At 41.6% G+C, this 19,288-nt stretch overlaps 1 protein-coding gene across 4 annotated transcripts; it reads left to right on the forward strand.

Annotated features, from left to right (window-relative positions):
- Positions 1–793: 793 nt before the first annotated feature.
- Positions 794–18,832, forward strand: eps8l2 (EPS8 like 2). Of its 4 annotated transcripts, none has more exons than XM_061075890.1 (20): positions 794–843; positions 1,315–1,361; positions 6,521–6,585; positions 7,770–7,931; positions 8,413–8,562; positions 9,552–9,631; positions 9,769–9,887; positions 10,004–10,074; positions 10,175–10,301; positions 11,483–11,571; positions 11,674–11,748; positions 13,100–13,248; positions 13,333–13,501; positions 13,598–13,632; positions 13,708–13,813; positions 13,999–14,118; positions 14,716–14,791; positions 14,895–15,060; positions 16,005–16,137; positions 17,553–18,832. In XM_061075890.1, exons 1-20 carry the CDS (start codon positions 809–811, stop codon positions 17,628–17,630), a joined length of 2,052 nt encoding a protein of 683 aa, XP_060931873.1. In that variant the 5' UTR covers positions 794–808; the 3' UTR covers positions 17,631–18,832. The 4 variants fall into 4 exon arrangements, with proteins under 4 accessions (XP_060931873.1, XP_060931871.1, XP_060931872.1 ...); XM_061075891.1 differs by lacking the exon at positions 794–843 and adding an exon at positions 1,096–1,179; XM_061075888.1 differs by lacking the exon at positions 794–843 and having other exon boundaries at positions 1,094–1,361.
- Positions 18,833–19,288: the final 456 nt, after the last annotated feature.

Below are 19,288 nucleotides of genomic sequence, written 5' to 3' on the forward strand. Positions count from 1 at the left end.
AATACAAACTGGACCGGTTTCTTAAAGCGATACATGGCTCCTCGGAGTCTAAAGTCACGTGTAAAAGGTAATTATTGTATCCAGTGTCAGAGACAATTCAGTTTAGCAATTAACTGAGGGAACTTTATGAAGTTGCCTCACCTTTTGTTTTATTTCCGTTTATATAATCAAACAGCTAAATGATTTGTTAGCAGAGCTCACTTTCTTGTGTAACATCTAAGGTCCAGTAAGAGTGTATACTGATACTGTAGTCCTGTGCTCAAGGTGTGATTGTATATTACACAACCTCGCCAGTGCATGCTTTGACAGACCAGTCTCCAGGATCAGAGCAGAAGGTGTGGGAGACTTTTGTTCTCTCATTTCCTGCTTCCACATAATCTCTCAGATTTAAAGGTTACACTCGTCTCCTTTTGACGGCCCGGCTAATTATCAAATGGATGTCTAACAGTTTGCATGTAAAAACACAACCAGATTAAATAATTGCGGGTATTCAGATATAGTCATCCATAGAGGGGATCTAATTACACAGTGCATATCAGCCTGCTGTCCTCTATTGTCCCAGATCAGTCCCTCGGCTCCGGCTAGTGCAGGCCCAACACCTGGCTCTGCACTGAGCAGCAACAGGCTGTTTAATGGACTACACCACAACTTTAATCAGGTGTCTCTATTTTATACACCATGGTCTGTGTCCTATAGCTCGCACAATCGCAATTAGAGGAAAAAAGATTGAAGCTACTAGATGTTGCACGCTTTCAGAAGGTCACCTAATTAATTTTTTTCCTTCTTCTTCAGGTGGATGCCTTAAATCATGAGTGTCCTGGGACCTCAGTCGAGGCCAGCCAAGTGAGTGTTGCACATTCCTGCTTTCCCCTTGCATATTTACCTTTCTGTGAGTTAGCTAATCAGATCCTGCAAATGTACTGTCCCACAGTCGCAGGCGAATCACTAATCCAGCATGTGGAAGGAGGTGTTGGTCAGGGACCTTGGGCACAGAGCGCCTCTGTTGAGAATTGTTTGCTTTGCCTGGGTTCCTGGCTCCATCCTCCCTCCATGCCTCCCCTCCTCCCTCTTTCCCTTCTCCACTCTGCCCCTCTCCCTCGCTCCCTCTCTCTTTCCTTGGCCCCGGCTGGTCCATATGCTCAGTGTTTTAGGCTAATCTCATCCAGCGCACGCCAGTCTGTGAGTCTCTGTGTGGGACCTTGTGGGACAGTGTGGAACATTCAGAGGGTTTGGGACACTGGCATCCAGAGGTGCAGGGGGAGAGAGAATGAAAGGTGCACAGCGTAACCCCGTCTCCTCTTCTTGTTATTGCAGTGGAGTGGCCAGGTCGGACAGCAAAATCAGCGCCAAGGCCCTCTACGGTGAGTAACTGCATGGGAGTGTGTAGAGGAGTTGGTGTGTTTTTGTCAGGGCGAGTATTTTATGGTTTGACCGTTTTTCCAGAATGTGCCTTAACATGCCTTTATTTCTGTAGCATGAGTCACTGCAGACTGTTAAAGTCAATACTGAAGGAGATTGTCATGGAATAGCTTCAGGCAAAATTGCAGCTTCAAGTATCTAGTTTATGCAGTTTTTGTGTAAACACTAAAAAATATTTGACATGTTCCTTTAAAATGATGAACAAGGGGCACTGTATTTTATTTTGAATCGATCCAACATACACTCTTCTGTTTGTTATATAATATACTTTCTGCTTAGAAAAAAAGTATCAATAACCCACTATAAAAAGGTTCTTCAGCATGAACAAATCTCAAATGGAGCACAGTATATATATGCCCTTCTAAGCCTTCAGTACCTTCACAATATTCTGCTCGTTTCATAACAACTTTGTCAGGAAATGCGGTGCTCTCACCCTGCAGAGTGTAGCTGCAGCCCCCCTGGCCTCGCAATCCTCTGCATTACGCACACACAGATAAGAGGGGGCCAAGGTCCGGCTCAAGGCCCGATTGTGCTCAGCCTGCTGACACCTCTGTTCGATATTGAGGGGAACAGAGGGGGGGGGGGGGGTTCTGTTCTGTAACTATATCCATGTATCAGGCTTTTTGAGTGTGTGTCTGCACTTTGTCGTCAAATTCTCTCGCGAGCTGATGCATGTTTGCGCCGTCTGAGTTGGACATTTTGAATCGAAGGACTCGCTTGTGGTACAGTAGTGTTCCACTGACATGTTTACTGTCAGGCTGCACCACTGATCGGTTGAAACGTATTAATAGTCATGCAATGATTGGACATTTAATATTTTAGCTGTTGCATTCTTTCATCAGGGCGGGTTTCCGAGACTGGAACGTGCTATGTCACATTTCCAGGGTGTGCCTGTTTTCAGTATGTGGCTGGAACAGGGTGGGGATGCCCATGTCTCGCAGGTGAATAAAAGACACATTGAAAAGTGGTAAGAGGCGGACTCGGCCTCTCTCTCACTTCTGCTGCTGCCCTCGCTGCCTCAGACATGAGCTCACTGGCTCCCAGCAGCACCTCCTTCCACACAGCATAGAGGAACATTGTGTGGCCCAGTGAGAGAGCAGATAGAAAGCTGCGCGGAGGCAGGACAACCTGTTTTCACGTTCAGAATTTAGAACCGCCTCAAATGACAGATGCTGTTATTGTAGAGGAGCAATATGTTCCCAAACTGCATCTGACTGTGCACTTTGTTGCCTCAGGACTTCTGTGCTGTTAGTCATCCAAATATCCCCGGGATGTCACCCAGTCTTATGATCTCGGTGAAATAATCTCCTCCCTGTGCGATGAGACGCTGTTGTTTCATTGGCTCGTTAAATCTTGTGTGGCAGATGGTCGCCAGTACCTTCTCACTGCAGGATGACACCAGCATGTCTGTCCTTGTGAACCACAGAGACAGAATGAAAAATATATAAATATATATGTATATATATATATACACACATATGACAGAATGAATGGCCTACAAACCTAATACAATTGTTATATGTTATACAGATAATGACTGAGAGGACACTTAAAACGTGTAGAGTAACAACCGCAGCTCAATTTCCTCTATGCAAAACGCTGTCATTCACATTAGAGCAGTGCAGCTAGCAAGTGATGCAAATACCTCCCAGTGAGTTCTTCAACCTGGTCTGTTATCAGCAGCTTTAGAGTCAGTCTCATCCTCCCAGCATTAAAGGGCTTTTTGTTTTTCTCAGACGGTGTGTGGTTGATGGGTGTGACTCTTTCAGGTAAACATGTGTCTGAAATGATTTGAAATGGTTTTAAAAACTGTAAATGTAGCTTCTTTCAGTGAGCATTGGTCTGATAGTGTCACTCTCTGGATTGGATTGTGCAGCACGAGTTTAAGAGGTGAATCGGTTGTTGAGGTTTGTGATGTGATTTTTTTTCTGGTGACCTATGACCAAATCGAAGAGTTACTTGGAATACTAATGATCTTGATCTTGTGCCATTACGATTATTGTTTACTATTGTTTGAGTTATCTGGTGTCGGACTCATTCTGTCTTTTAATGGTGCAATATAGGATTTTATTCCCTATACTGTAAATAAAATAAAAATCCTTGAAAAACAGTAAAAGTTTAAACAGGACATTGCATCAAAGAACGTTACCGTCTTTGGGTTATGCTTGAGTCAGTGTTCATTGTGTTTAAAGATCACTTGTTAAGCAGGCTGCAGTGACTGATCTCGGGTTTGATAAGCTGACAGGCGCCATGTTTATCACTGGTCATTGACTCCGGAGAGCACATGAGGATCTGCCCATCTGCCTGCTAAGTGGCTCTTATTGCACGCCGTCAAAGAGATGTGAATTGATTGGCATAAATGTCAGTCATCAATAAGACATGGGGCGAGCTCGACTGTCAAAACGACACCTGACGCTTGTGGTTCACCTGCCGGGACCCAGGTAGGAAAGGATCAGCAGAGAGGAAATGGCAGGAACAGAATGGTAAATGGTTTTGTATTTATATAGCGCTTTTCTAGTCTTGATGACCACTCAAAGCGCTTTACAGTACAGTTTTACATTCACCCGTTCACACACACATTCATACAGTGCATCTTATCGTAGCACTTTGTTATTCTATGGGGGGGCCATTCAGGCTTCAGCATCTTGCCCAGGGACACTTCGGCAGATGGGTCAGACTGGGGATCGAACAGCCGACCTTCAGGTTGGAGGACGACCACTCTACCCCTCAGCCACAGCCGCCCGGGAAGACAAATGCTCGCGTATCGGGGGTCGAATGCATTTAAAGAGATCACATCGGATTTTTCTTTTTCAATGCAGCAGAATATGCATCAGCCAAAGCACATCACAGTGGATGATCGATGAGAGGTTGTCAAATACTGGAAATATTAGATCTGTGACTCACTCATTTTGTAAAGGGTTATGCAAACAACTTAAATGTGTCTCAATGTCTGTATATAGGCCAAAGCAGATCTGTGGCATCAACGTGTTGACTCTGTTGGGTTGGGGACAGAAAGAGACCTGATATGAGATCTGCTGGAGTTTACTGGAACATGCACTCATTTAAAACGTAATTGTTACCTGCAGACTATTCACTTGCTAAATAGGTCAGTGAGCACGCTGGCCCCAGCCAACAGATCGCCTAATGTAGCACACAATGGAGCTGTTAGTCTCCTGATGATGTGCATGTTAAGAATCCAGACTTAAAATGGGTCCCTGCATGTTGAACGTCAGACTTTTGATATCTTGCACAGGCTTTGAAAAACAACGGCAGATGTTTGATGGTTTTCAGTCATCCTCTTTAAAAGACTGGTCATGGGCGGATGCAGGGGTGGGCCAAGGGTGGAGTGGCCCTAGGTAACTCCTTAAAAAAATAGTCACTTACTTACAATACTTACGATAAATAGCTTATCATTTAGTTTTATTTGAAAAACACTATGTGATTGAACAAGGAACAATTTTCGAAAAATATTCAATATTGTGATTTTGCTGGAAGTAAACAGTAAACTGGAAATGACTTAAATGTGCACCGTACTGAATCAGGACTTGTGCATGGATGTTGGTCGTATAATTAACCCCTCTATGTAAATTGTGGCCCCATAATAGCCCCTCATTTAGAAAAATATTTTAGATCTGCATATGACACTGCTGTCTATTCGTGGCTCAGTGTGGTGAAGTCACATTACTTGTTTTTAGCCACGCTAGTTATGTGGTTTTGGGAGTGGCAGCTGGTCTGTCAGTCAAGAGACTCATCTCTCGGTCACGACTGCGTTGTCTCCACAGCTACTGCAGTGTGTGTCGTTTTGTATTTTCATGGTCCACAGAAAGTTAGTCTTCGGTGATCCTTTGACTTTCTATTTAGAGTTGTCCACTAAACAGTATTTGTAACCAAGTACCCTGCAAAACTAACAACATTACCATCAGCCTTCAGTTTAGTAGAGTAAGATGGTGATCATGCATGACGTCTTTAGCTGTTACAAAACAAATGATAACATCTTGAGCATGTCAGCATGGGTATTTTAAGATTAATCTCTGCGTGTGAGTAAACCCTCATACATAGCAGCTGTGGACTTTTGTTATTAACTTTGTTCAAACTCTCTAGGACTGATTGGAATATCTCTCAACCTGAAACTTATGTTTGCTGTCATCCAGCTGCCTCGCCACTGCACAGGTTTCACATATCACTGAGTTTCAAGCTGATTTCACAGCATGTTTACCTGCTAAAACGTAACAGGTGATACGTGTCAAATCCAGTACCACATGATGAGGAAGTGAAAATGAAAATCATAGATTGTGACCCCACAGTAAATCTGTGCAAATGCCCTGGATGGATCGAGCTTTAATCCCAGCCTGTCTTCACGGTGATATAATGAGGTGTGCTGTCAATAAAGTCACATAGACTCTTTGATATGAAAATTAATAATTAACAGTTCAAGTCGGAGAGTTTACATTTCACTGGCCTACAACATGACTCTTTTGGGCATAAAACAGCTGTTTCCTTTCTTTCCTGCAGAGAGAAAAGCCCCTGTAGTGTTAATATTCTACTGTTTAGATATACTGTAAAATACATCATTGTGTGTCTAAATCAAATGAGCTCAGTAAGTCTAATTTACTGTCATGTGCAAAGGTTTGTTGAAGTGGAATTAGATAAATAATACTGCTGCAGCGAATCTTTCAATTAGGATGTGAGCTTTTCTTTTAAAGTTAAAGTGGTGTGGATTTTTATTTCATAACAACTAAAAAGAAACTGACAGAGTTGTTGTGGTGCATTCAAGTGTTTGGTCAGTACTTAGTTAACAGCAGGGATGGGAATTTGTCCAAATGAGGTTGTGTACACCAGTTGCATGAGAGGCAGTGCCAGTAACATCATAAAAAATAAAGCCACCTACCTCCTTCCTTATTGCTCTGCTGGTGTTTTCAACTTGCACATTAGTATTTCATCGTATCTGCTCACTGTGCTGAAGCGTTCAAGATGTGGTCTCTCGGTCAGTTTAACCGCTGCTGCTGTTACATACTGTAGAATGATTTACAGTAAAAACTTCAGCCGGACTCTGTGGCTTCTGGTTTTCTCACGTTTAAATGTCTTTGTTTCTTATCAACAGAGCAGAGGAAGAAATACTCCAACTCCAATTTTATTATGCATGAGACGTCGCAGTATCATGTTGAGGTAAGATCCTTTCTGTTTTCTGTCTCAAAGTTGTAAGTTTTTCTATTTGTTTTTATTAATATTAACTATACTATAAATGAGGCTGGGAGGTAGAAAGATTTGAGTGAGTGTCACTTTAATGCACTTCTCATTAGGTTAAAATTGATTAAAGCGAAAAAAGCTAAATTTGAAATAGTTGTTTTAAAGAGTGCATCATATTTTGTTTTATCTTCAGTACATAGGGGTTAGGGTTCATGTAATGCAGTGCGTTAATGTTATTTTGTTGCGAAATGTTTTTTCTTGCATGACGACTGAGAATTAAATGCATTTATAATTTAAAACAGGTGGGTGAGCCTCAATTAAAAAACCGAGATATAGGCAAAGCACTTAGTTTAAATGCAGTAAGTGTCCAGGACCACTGAATCAGAGGCGTGCCTCAGGTCAGGGATGGTGTTGAACTATGTCCTGCATAGATTTGGTCTTTGTATAAATGCCTCTTATCACACATGGGCAGATTATCACAGATAAAAGCAGTGTTGGCAGAGCGATGTCCGTGGCCGTGTTCCAGGGTGAGACGTGTTAACTTGACCTTTGAGGTGACATTTGCTAAACATGAATCAACATCCATCAACTTCCCTCACACACACAGGAAGTGTCAGTCCTTCAACATGTACATTTATTTCTTGTCACCATTTATCGCCTTGTTTTTCTGCAACTGTCATACGCCAACATATGTGTACAGCCACATATATACATATAGGCCTATGTTGTAACGCTGCTGTTATGTTATCAGATAAAGATCTTCCTTATTAGTTAAGAGAAAAGTTTGATCTTTTGGGGAATATGCTTATATGCCTTTTTTTGCCATAGTGACCCTAACCCTCACCCAGCTGCGAGACTGTAAACAGGGTAAAACACCTGCTCTGTCCAATGAAAACAAAATCTGCTCTTTACACTTTTTATTTGCTTTTATTTGGGAAAAAAGACAGATTTTGACTTGTTGTGAACTTAGCAAAGGCTAAGCAGCGTGTGAAAATCCTCAGACCTTTAGAGTTAGACTTTTACACGTCTGTTTTATGTTGGTTGTTTGATGCCAACTTGCTGTTTCCCCCTGTTTTCAGTTTGAAGGCTAAGTTAAGCTAGCTGGCTGCTGGCTCCAGCTTCATATTGAACACCCATTTACCAACACGTTGTTTTCTACCCAGCATCTCACCACATTCATCATGGACAAGAGAGAGTCCATCGTCACCGTGGACGACGCAGTTAAGAAACTGGTCCTTCTGGACTCCAAGCGCAAAATATGGACGCAGGAGATGCTCCTCCAGGTCACTGACAAGGCGGTGTGCCTGCTCGACTGTGACACACAGGTAACAGCTCCACACCTTTCCACACCTTTCATGCATACTTTTATCCAATTAGGGGGTGAGGTAGTGTCGAATGAAAGATGTGTCTAATGAATTATGGGAGCTGTAGAGTTTGTTTTAAGAACTAAATATTGGAACAGTTCATCATTCAGTACATTACAGTACATTCTTTTTTTTAAGTCTCTAACAAATGCCTCAACTTCAAACTTGATTTTTTAAAACAAAATTTCTACACATTTATTTTTCTTGTGAGTGCTACATGATCATGGTGGTGTAATTTCACATGGTTAACATCCTTAAAAAAATGAGTTTAACATAAAGGTAAAATCTGTTTCCCTTTCTGTAGAGAGAACATCGATGGCATAGTCATTTCCCCCTCATACCAACTTTATGGTTTAAATATTGTATCTCAGTGAGGACTTGGCCTATTGCTCCTTCCCTGCATCAACTTCCTCTCCTCTATTCTACCATTGTTCTCCTGCAGGTTGAGTTGGAGAACTTTCCTCTCCACACAATCCAAATGTGTCAGGCGGTGCTGAATCAGACCCGTTACCCCTCCGTGCTGCTGCTGGTGTGTCAGGACAAGGAGCAGCACAAACCCGACATCCACTTCTTCCACTGCGACGAGGTGGAGGTGAGTCTCAGTCTGAGCGTTACAGGCTTGGCTCAATTTGCTTCCTTTACTTTGTGCATGCATGATCGATCCGCTTTGTTTTTTTCGCCATTCACAAACCCAAGATGCTGTTGTTGGAGCACTAGGTCAGATTTCAGGGCTTTCAGAGGCTTAGTGTATGTGTGTATCCTTTTACACTTATTTTTGGAGCTTGGATCAGACATTTTTGAAAGGGTATAATAATGAATAGCTTTTTATATCTCTTTACAATTCAGAATCACCACTAGGGTACAAGAAAACATTGATCATGAGAGGATCTGAATATAACAACCTTTGAATTATCACATATGACTTGCCTTTGTCTTTGTAAAAGGGGATTTTCTTATTCATCATCAAGTTTCTTATTCTTCTGCTCAGTCTTTAAGATGTGGATTTTCAGAAGAGCTGAATTCTGTTTTCCGGGAAAAATGATACATTTCATCCCTCCGCCTGTTGGCGGAGGGATTGCTAGATCAACCAAACACAATATTATTATTGTTTTCTTTTTTAATTATACATATTATTGGTGTATTAGTTTGGTGTCATTTTGTGAAATTCTACTACTACTATTAATTCAGAGGCCTTAAAATAAGCATCACAACTGAAGCATGTAGAATGCATGTCGATAAAAAAAAGAGCAGCAAAAAAAACAGCAAAAGCTTGGTTCAAGTGCTCTGGGCTTTGTGGAATAGATGATCACATAACTGATCATCAGAAGGAATGCTGCCCATGTAGTTAGAGTCTAATTGATAGTTTTGTTTCATATATTGAGAGAATGCATCATTTTTTATTATGGGTTAAGTTTTGCAAATTGAACAGACAACACTGGAATGAAGCTAAACTGTATGTCGATATCCTTGATTCAAGACACATAGTTGTGATACATCCCTTTCTTTCCTACTGCTTTCTCTAACGCTGTAAATGTGCACATGTTAAGTTTGCTGCCCTGTGTTCCTTCTCGCTCTCTCCAGGCTGAGATGGTTCATGCAGACATAGACAGTGCCATCGGGGACAACAAGCACGGGAAGAAAATGAGGCTTCAGACTCTGAAGTGAGAACATAACTGCTACACAAACACGCACACACAGACACACACACACACACACACACACACGCATATACACATTGAAGGAGGTAACACACACATTAAAGTGCTGATGGTGTCTGTACATCCTCCTTATCATCCAGGGTCAATCAGGAGAAAATGAAGCATCACAGGGAAACCATTCTTCCCACCTCACCAACAAAAGGCCCCTCTTCTCCGCCTATGGGACGAGTGGCTGCCCCAAGCCCACAGAGTCCACAGGGTGAGTGTTACCATGCTGCACACTGCTCACAAATATGCACTTTTTGTATAGCACTGCAGAGATAATCATGTAATTTCAGTGGTGGCATTCATATGTTGTTTTGTGTTTGGATGTAGACAGAGGAGCCACAGGACAAATTAACACAGAGTCACATGAAAAACTGGCCAAGCGCACTTTAAAGGAAGTGGTGCGTGTTTTTATCACCAGTCATAACATCACACACCCTGTCATCGTCACACATTGCTGTATACTTGATGCTTAAACCCAGGATTTGTCTCCCTGAACAGGAAATCCTCAACTGTGCCCTGGACGACATAGAAAACTTTGTGGCACGGTTGCAAAAGGCTGCAGAGGCCTTTTCACAGCTCAACCACCGCAACAAGAGTAAGAAGAATAAGAAGAAAGGACCAGCAGGTCTGTCTCCCTTTCTTCTTTTGTGGTGGCACGAATGCTGTGACAATATTTTCAATATTGCTCACTTCGCCATGTGTGTGTCTCTTTGTGTCCTGTGTCCCGGGACATCCAATCCAATGTATGTGTGGTAATAGTAGATGCTGGTTTGGTGATTTTCATGTACTAACAGGAGTGTGCTTCTGTATGAATTACATTATTGACATGTTTTTTGCCTTAAAAACATAAAATAATGATGGGAAAGTTGGGTCTAATGTTGCATGGAGGCTGGCACGGCATGCAGATAACTCACTGATGAGACTTAAAACATTTCATTTAGATAGGAAATGATTGATGAACTGAAATCCCTGTCCCCTAATTATTGGCTTGTAAAATAATTATATCAGTGTTACTGAGTAATGTTTTACGACCCAGCTCTGTGCTCATACTGTACCACACCCCATTCTCCGTCCAGTGACACATATTGGTATAAAAACACGCAGCCTTACTGTCTGTATGTGTTCATTGGTCTGGGGGAAAAACACACGTGCAGTATGCGTGACTTTTCCACACACACTTTGGTAATAGCCATGTAAAAGCATCAGCCCTGACGACACTGAGAGATGTGCTGACAATGATGTATTCTCTATCTAGAGAATCAGTTTCTCAACTTTGGTTTCAGTGGGTTTCACTCAATTGTTAGTCAAAAGATTTGATGCATTTATTAGTGACATGCCTTTTAAAAATAAATCTCTAATTTAACAATAAAACAGGTAGCTATAAGATGTCTAATGGCTTCTAAGTAGAGAATATTTGAAGCGGAACTTCCCAACTCCTGGCAATATAATTCAAAAGTTTGTCATAGTCCAATTTACATGACATTACTCGCTGGTTTTTGAAGTCATGAGAACTTTGGGACCTTCTGCGTCACAGGTTGAGAAACCCTGCTGTAGTACATTCTTTCTCTGGCTTTTCCCTTCAGGTCAAGGTGAACATTTCATCTTTAAACCTGTTTAACAATTAACCACGATTGTGTTCCTTGGAGACATTAGTGGTAAGCCATAGTATAGATGAAACAATAACATTTAGGGTTGTGAACCTTGGCCAGAAAGTAAAACCTTTGTGCTGTCTTTAATATTTCCTGCACGGCAGTGGCAGTAACACAGGAGTCTGCGTGTGGTCATTGTTGGTGTGCTTGTTTGCAGAGGGGATGCTGACCCTGCGAGCCAAGCCCCCCACTGAAGCCGAGTTCATCGATAGCCTGCAGAAACTGAAGCTGGCCTTGAACCTCGTGGTGAGATATCACAGCTCCTAATCTCCCTTATCCTCCACATCATCAGCTGCTCCTCTCCCCATCACCTTCTCACATGTGTCTCTGTCGTTACGCCCCCTGCAGGCCAAAGTGAAGAAACACATACAGAATCCGAGTGCGTCCGAGCTGGTTCACTTCCTCTTTGGCCCTCTGGAGCTGGTAAGAGCTAAACAAATATTTTTTATGTCAGATGTCAAACAATTGAAATGAAATGCAGGCCATCTTACAGGAGATGCCATCATCACGTGTTTTTTTTATCCTGAATGTCAACAGTAAAAATCCCTTAGTGTTGACCCAGGCCTGTCTGATAATAACACACTGAGCACTTATAAATGTACAGAATGAGAACAGCTTTGTGTTTGTATTCTAGGTAACAGACATTCCATCCCTTTTATAATTGCACCACATTCAGTTATATATACTCACCAGACTGGAGCGACATGGCTTTCAGCTCCAGCACAGGTGCAGCCCTGCTTACATAACTTAGTATCCCAAGCCGCAGTGTGCAGCCACACCTTCGATACTGCCAGTTAAAAACACAGAGCAGGGATTATGCTCTGCGTAGATATGGAGCCATGATCTCTGGTCACTCTAGAATTGCTTGATAAGGTTGAGATAACACTGGAGAAGTCATTTACAAAGAGTATGTAGAGACAGGAAGTCAGTCAGAGATAGGGGCTACTGAGAGAAAGTTCATATCATGACATCCTATTAAAAGCAGTACTGAAAAGCCATATTCCAGATTTTGGTATTAATTTGAATGGCCAACAACATTTACACAGACAGCAAACACCAATTTACGTCAAAGCAGCATGGGACCATGTTCAGCTGTGGACAGTTTTTTGTAGTATTTTCTCTAATAGGCTTCAAAGAAAAGAAAGAGTCGTCTAAATATGAAATCAGATCTTATATAGATGCTACTCAAGAAATGTTACTCAAAAACATTAAATGACATAACACTCCTTGCCAGTAAGAGGTACCGCAGCCTTCTCAGCTTCACTACTTCAAGCGTCCTTGAGAGTTGGGCCCCAAGGCGATTAGCCGTCCTCAACAATCAGTCTCAACAAAGAGCAGCTTCAGCCTAGACCTGTCTTCAATCTCAGGCTGTTTTTACAGCAAGATTTTTATTAAATTTTTTATTTGTGAAGCATTATACTGTCATTATTTCATCCACAATGTTGGTGTTAAATTGTAGGATAGCTATATAGATTTTTTTTTAAATATAGAGTTTGGTTTTAAGGGAATACTAGAGCTGGGTAAATATATTGATAGTGCCAAACTATTACTGTGTGTGTTTTCTCGACTGTTGAAATAGGCATTAGATGCTTACTCAGGTTCTTTGTCTTTGTGAAAAAAAATCACTTTATAGCCTACTACTGTATATCCAAGGGAAAATACTAAAACTGAAGCACCTTTGTGTAAAATCTCTCAAAAAACTCCTCCATGTTTCTGTTTGGACAATCTCTCTGTCTGCGTTTTTTTCACATGCTCTTTGTGAATTGGGCCACAGGTGCTGCAGAGCTTCGGGAGTCCTGACCTGGTTCGTTCAATCATCTCTCCTCACCTTTCGAAAGAAACTGTCGACTTCCTGCGAGGACACCTCATCCCCAAAGAGATGACCATCTTTGAGCTGCTGGGGGAAGGATGGACCAAACCCAGGTCCATGTGCTTCACTGCTGTCACTACAGATGTGTAGCTGAAAAGTCCCATTTAACAATACTTTGACTCCTTCTGCTCCTACAGATCAGAGTGGCCCAGGGATCAGTGTGGCCCTGTGTATTACCCAAAGTTTCGTAATGGGTGGGAGCCGCCGGCAGATATCTTCAAGACCGCCCCTTGGGAAACAGAGGGACCCTCAGGCCCAATGGGGCCGCCCACCAGCCCTGACTACAGGAAACACTCAACAGAGGACGTAAGACATTCATCTAATAGTCACTGTCTGTAAATGCACCGATCCTTACGCATCCTCACCCTTGAAAATGTAACATTCTTCTTTTTTTTTTTTCAGTATTATGGTACTCATTCCTCTGGCTCATCCGAAGGGTGAGTACTGACGTCTGAAGTGTCTTTCACATGACACATAAACACGTGAAACTGAGCTCAAATGTGTTTGAACAGGTCCTACAACGGGAAGACCCACACCCGCAAATATGCCAAAATTCGCTACCACTTTGTAGCACGGAATGCCAACGAGCTGTCAGTGCTGCAGGACGAAATCCTCGAGGTAGAAACAGTTTCTTATTTCCCAGACCTCAATGTGTGAGTCAAGCGTAAGGCAGGGATGATGCCAACCAGAGACAGTTCAACATGTTGGCTTTGTCTCAACGATGTGGAAATATGCGCAGTCTCTGAAAGGCAATGAAGCAATTTCCACAGTATCCAGGTCACAAGACAAAATGTTTTCCACAGGTGATAGAGGATGACAGACAGTGGTGGAAGCTACGGAATCGCAGCGGCCAGGCCGGCTACGTCCCGTTTAACATCCTGGATGTTGTGAAGATAGAGGAGCCAGAAGGCGGCTACAGCCAGGTGAGCTGCTGGGTCTCTTATTTTTCTGTGCTGTATTCACATTTCCTTGATTAACACCTGTAAAACTTCATATGGAGGGGTACCTGCTTACTCACTTGGTAGCGCAGGCGCCCAGCATACCGCTGCAGGAGTGTAGATAAGTGTTGGTGCACATGCACACACAACCGCACACAAAGGTGGTCTCACGAGCAACAGATTGCAAGTGACCTGTACAAAGACTAAAGAGAGACAGAACTGGTTCACGCCAGAAACTGCAGCTGAGGTCTGACTGCCTGTGTGGATTGTAAAAATGTTATAATAGCACTCGATAACGAGAGATGCAAACAGCATCAACAACATTGACCCTGTGTGCAGGCTCACTAATGCCCTGGAGCCAGCACTGCATGCACCTACTCTTCCGGGTGTGAAATACTTTCACACACATATCTTTGTTTTGGCCCCTTGGCAAAAATGTATCAGCCAGAACTAAGATGGAAAGACACACCTGTCTTTGGAATCATTCCAGCTGAGGTTTCTCATGAACTTTATTAGTGTCTGCGCGTGTGTGTGCTTGCATGTGTGTGTGTGTGTGTGTGTGTGTGTGTGTGTGTTGTGCAGCAGGATTACAGTAAGTCACCTCATGGTGCTGTGGCCCATGGAGACGTCTTCACCAACGGTATACCTAAAGACAAAAGTGAGTGAACACAACAAAGCAAACAAAGTCAGATTTAGCAACTACATATTTTAGTATTTGGTGTTGCTCTTGCTCTGACGTGGGCTGTCATCCTGTGCCGCAGTGGATAAAGTCAACAACGAGTTGCTGAAGAAGATCACTGAAAACAAAACCCAGCCCGTCAGGAAGATCCGCGTGGAGCGACAGTCCTCCACCGCCGTGCCGCTCACGTTTGACTCGAGCCCAGAGCAGGTGACCGCATGGCTCGTCGCGAAGGGATTCTCATCATCGTAAGTTACCTGTGACACTCATCAATCCAGCAAATCAATACACACCTTTGAGAGTAGCGTTGTGTTTTTGCTGCAGCTGACCTCCAGCATTTACACTTCTCACCCTGTCTCAGTAATGTACAGGCGTACTGCCAGACCCTGTGACATCATTGTTGAGTGTGGACCCAGCTGCAATGCAGTAAACAGGACAGCAAAAACACTGCATGCTAATTTGCTCTTTAAGTTCTGACAGAAATTTAATTTGCAGCAATTTCACCCTTGTTTATGTACTGTCAATAATAGATACACCAGTTGTGGTTGTTGGGATGTCAGTGTCAGTCAGTTGTGTTCGGACTGAACTATCTCAATGTAAATTTTTGATATTTATGATCAACAGAGTCCTGAGCACCACAGTCATAAGGACTCTTTTATTTAACTTCGAGTGCCTCCATTAACGATTCTGACTGTAATGTGTGTATAATCAGTTGCCCATATTCCTCTTAGGAAGATTTAGCTTTCGTAAGCCTCGACTGTAGTTTGGGTTTAGTGCTAATAGACTAAATTCATCAAGCCAACACGTCAAACTGAAGTGGTGAACATGGTAAACATTATAACTGTTAAACATCAGCATTATAGATTTATCATTGTATTTGAACCTGAGCCCTCACGGATACTCTTAGTTAAGATTCAATAACTTTATTCCCATAGTGTCAGCTTCAAATCGAATTTTACCTGTTGTAAAATATACAAATAAAACAAATAACACTATATATGAAAGTATAAGAAATAATAAAGTATTAAGTAAAGTTTATTAATTTAGAGTATCAACGTATCATCTAACGTTGATTCTAAATGCTACTGACAGTACCTGTGCTCTTCCTGCTATGACATGCCAATTGTGCAATCACAACTGTAACATTGTGATAAATGAATGTAGACAAATTGTCTGTCTGTCTCGTGTGCAGGACGGTTGAATGCCTGGGGATCCTGACTGGAGCCCAACTGTTCTCCCTCAACAAAACTGAACTGAAGACGGTGTGTGGAGACGAAGGCAGTCGTGTCTACAATCAAGTGACTGTGGAGAAATCACAGCAGGAGGTCAGTCCCACGTGTGTCTTCTCACATGCCGGTTTGATTCAGACCCACAAACCAAAACACGTGTTGGTGAAACCGATGAAAGCCTTCACCAGATATGATTGATTGAAAGCCACAACTTGCAGCTTCTATCTGGGCATGTTAAGACAAGTGAATACTGAGCAATAGAACCGTTGGTGTGAGCTGTCTCCAAGCGACTCACTCTATGATTAATACAGGTGTAGTTCATAAAGTGGGTGGATACACCTAATGAGGCACAATTATTTATGAAGCATACAGTTTAACTCCCTGGTTGATTTTGTTAGCTGCAATTCATTACTTTGATATTAAGAATTACTTTTGTATTACTTATATTACAATAATTAGCAGATTTCTTCATACTTTTTAGAGTAAATAGGACATCAACATTACTGAGTGTAAACACATTAGTGTATCAATTCACACAATACATGGCAAAGCAGAGTGGTTTAGAAAAACATGTTTTTGTTTACACCTGGTTTTATCCTAACGTTGGTTTTAGGAGCAACAACAGTGTACTTACATATTTATGTTGTTTTTGCCCTTGTCCTCAGTGTTCATCCATTATCCAGTGAGACCATCTCACTTGTGTTACCTATGTTAACTGACCAAATACTGTATATGAACATTGCGCATCCTCCTCTGCACTACATTGAGCTTAACCATGTAGGGATATACAGCTGACCTGGTAAATTAATGTTTGTATTCCCTTTTTAAACATGCTGCGAAGACTTTCATTAAAAGGATCAGTGTGTCAAATTTAATAGCATCTAATGCGACGAAGGCCTCACTCCTCACTTCCATGTATATAGGAGAATCTATGGTATTTAGGTTAATACAAAAATTCATATGGTCCTCTCTAGAGTCAGTGTTTGGTCTGTCCATTCTGGGCTACTGTAGAAAAACGGTGATGCAACCAAATAGCTGAATCTGACAAAGGAACAACTTCTGATATAAAATGCTCATTCTAAGCTAAAAAAAAAGATTCTTAGTTCCAGGCGATTGAAATGGAATGAGAATACATACAATGAATGTTAAATAAAAAATGTTTAAATCTAAAATCGACCTAAATCTTAAGCACTGGACCTTTAAGTTTTGACATAAACCTATTTATCAAAGTGAAATTATTCAGATACCTGTTGTTTTATGATCAATATCCTTTAATCGAAAGAACCTTAAATCTTTTTATTTGACTTGTATGGGACAAGTGGCACTCATTACCTTGTCTGTTGCGATAATAAAGCCAATGTGTGCTCAGATATTGCTGTTATTGACAGGGCCGGGATTACTTATTTTATCTCTTTGTATCCAACACTTTGTAACAGGAGAATCCGTCATCTGCATTTGTGAATATGAAATTTGAATACTACTCTGTATAACTTCCTGTATTTCCTTTACAGAAGAGCCACGGAGACACAGAGCTGCAGGAGATCATGAAGCGGCGGCAGGAGAGGATCGACTCCGGCAGCAAAGACTGAACCTGTCGACCAGCTGCACCCCCCCCCCCCCCCCAGATGCTTCCTCTCCCTCACAGCTTCCGAACTGCAGCAGCTTCTCTTATCAATCTGCTGGTAATCGTGAGAGACAGCAGTGTTGTACAAAGACAAATTATATTTATTTTGTATCATGCAAACATGTATGTACTCCAGTGTACTCCAGAGTCTTTCCTAATTTTGTCGCTTTTTGTTTTAATCATCTCGTCAGAGTTTCGCGTTAAAGAGATGCTTGTGTATGAAAGAAACCGTGTACAGTTCGGCGTGTGTGGGTGTGTGTGTGTGTGTATGTGTGTGCATGTTACATACATATTACTATGAGCAGTGTATGTGGATGTTTATGCTCAGTGTCAATATTGCAGCTGTTTACTAAATGACGTGGTAAATAAGTAGAATTTAGTGATAGTGTTTCTATATCTGTGCCAGACTATGAGACACATCTTCTGATATATAGCCAATTATTTTCATATCACTGTTTACAGCTATACAAAATAATAAGTTGTCCGTGCAGATAGCAGGAATACAGTCCTCATTGTTGTTGGGAACTGACAACCAGCAGTCGGTATTAATGTAAATAGTCTTGCTGCTTATAATCAAAATTCAGACATCCTTGTACCAGAGATACTCACAATAATCCTGCATGAAGTCATTGCCAGTAATAATGGACTGCTGTCACACTAATGTGTCTTTTTGCAGCGTAAACTACACTGACACAGAAAAACTAAAGAGCATATGCAAGAGAGCAAGTTGCTCAGCTATAAATTAAATGAAGATTCAATGGGGTTGTAAATATTTCGGGACACAGTGTATAAAAAGAACATAATTCAAATAAAACCTGGTAAATATTTCATATCACATCTATTTTGTGCGCAATCTGTGGGTTTTTGGACATAATGGTAACCGAGGTGGAAATATGCTAAACACAGTTTCTTTATTGTTGTATCTGTAGATAAGAAAAGAGGTACAGCTGAAGAATTGTCAACAGTATCACATTCTAGATCAATGAAAAAAAACAACTGTTTACATAACTAACAATCAGCTTCCATTATTGTATTTACAACAGCATGATACTGTAACTGTGAGATGATCTGTAAAGAATGAACACTAAAATAAATCCTGCACAGAATCTGAAAAGTGAAACCAAGACTTAGTTGTAACACCAATGTAAATAAAACATTCCCACACTCCGTTGGATCATTAAACCAAACAGACACAATCAATTCGGAATGAATGAGAGGAGAAAACAGGATTCCCTTTAGGTGCAGTGTGGGGAACAAGGTTTCTCATTTATGGAGAAATACATCGAGCCAGATGTCTCCTGAGTTTGTCAGCGACCTAAAAATATACGAGAACATAATCTTCAGTTAATAAAAAGTCTCTTATCAAGCAGGCGGCGCATCAATCTTCCATGTTCCACAGTAAATCTAAGAGCCTTGAAGGAATATTTATTTTGTGGAGCAATTGGTCCGATTTACACATATTGTTGCTACATCCTGCAACAAAATATGTATCTCTGCTTTGGAGCTTTGTCAGACTGAAGACAGTTCCAACCATAACATATTTTTTGGGCATTTAACTACATGTGTGTCACTATAATTACTGGGACATACCTGAGGACAACCCCGAAGCCTTGACACAGAGTT

This window comes from Limanda limanda, chromosome 8, assembly GCF_963576545.1.
Source record: "Limanda limanda chromosome 8, fLimLim1.1, whole genome shotgun sequence".
NCBI classification, from domain to species: domain Eukaryota; kingdom Metazoa; phylum Chordata; class Actinopteri; order Pleuronectiformes; family Pleuronectidae; genus Limanda; species Limanda limanda.

What these genes read in the sequence shown, in the direction of transcription:
- eps8l2 (XM_061075888.1), top strand. Translation starts at nt 1,268, where the DNA reads ATGAAAGGTGCACAGCGTAACCCCGTCTCCTCTTCTTGTTATTGCAGT. An exon ending in CGTCGCAGTATCATGTTGAG is followed by an intron (nt 6,586 to 7,769) that starts GTAAGATCCTTT and finishes TTTTCTACCCAG; the next exon opens with CATCTCACCACATTCATCAT. An exon ending in TGGAGAAATCACAGCAGGAG is followed by an intron (nt 16,138 to 17,552) that starts GTCAGTCCCACG and finishes TTTCCTTTACAG; the next exon opens with AAGAGCCACGGAGACACAGA.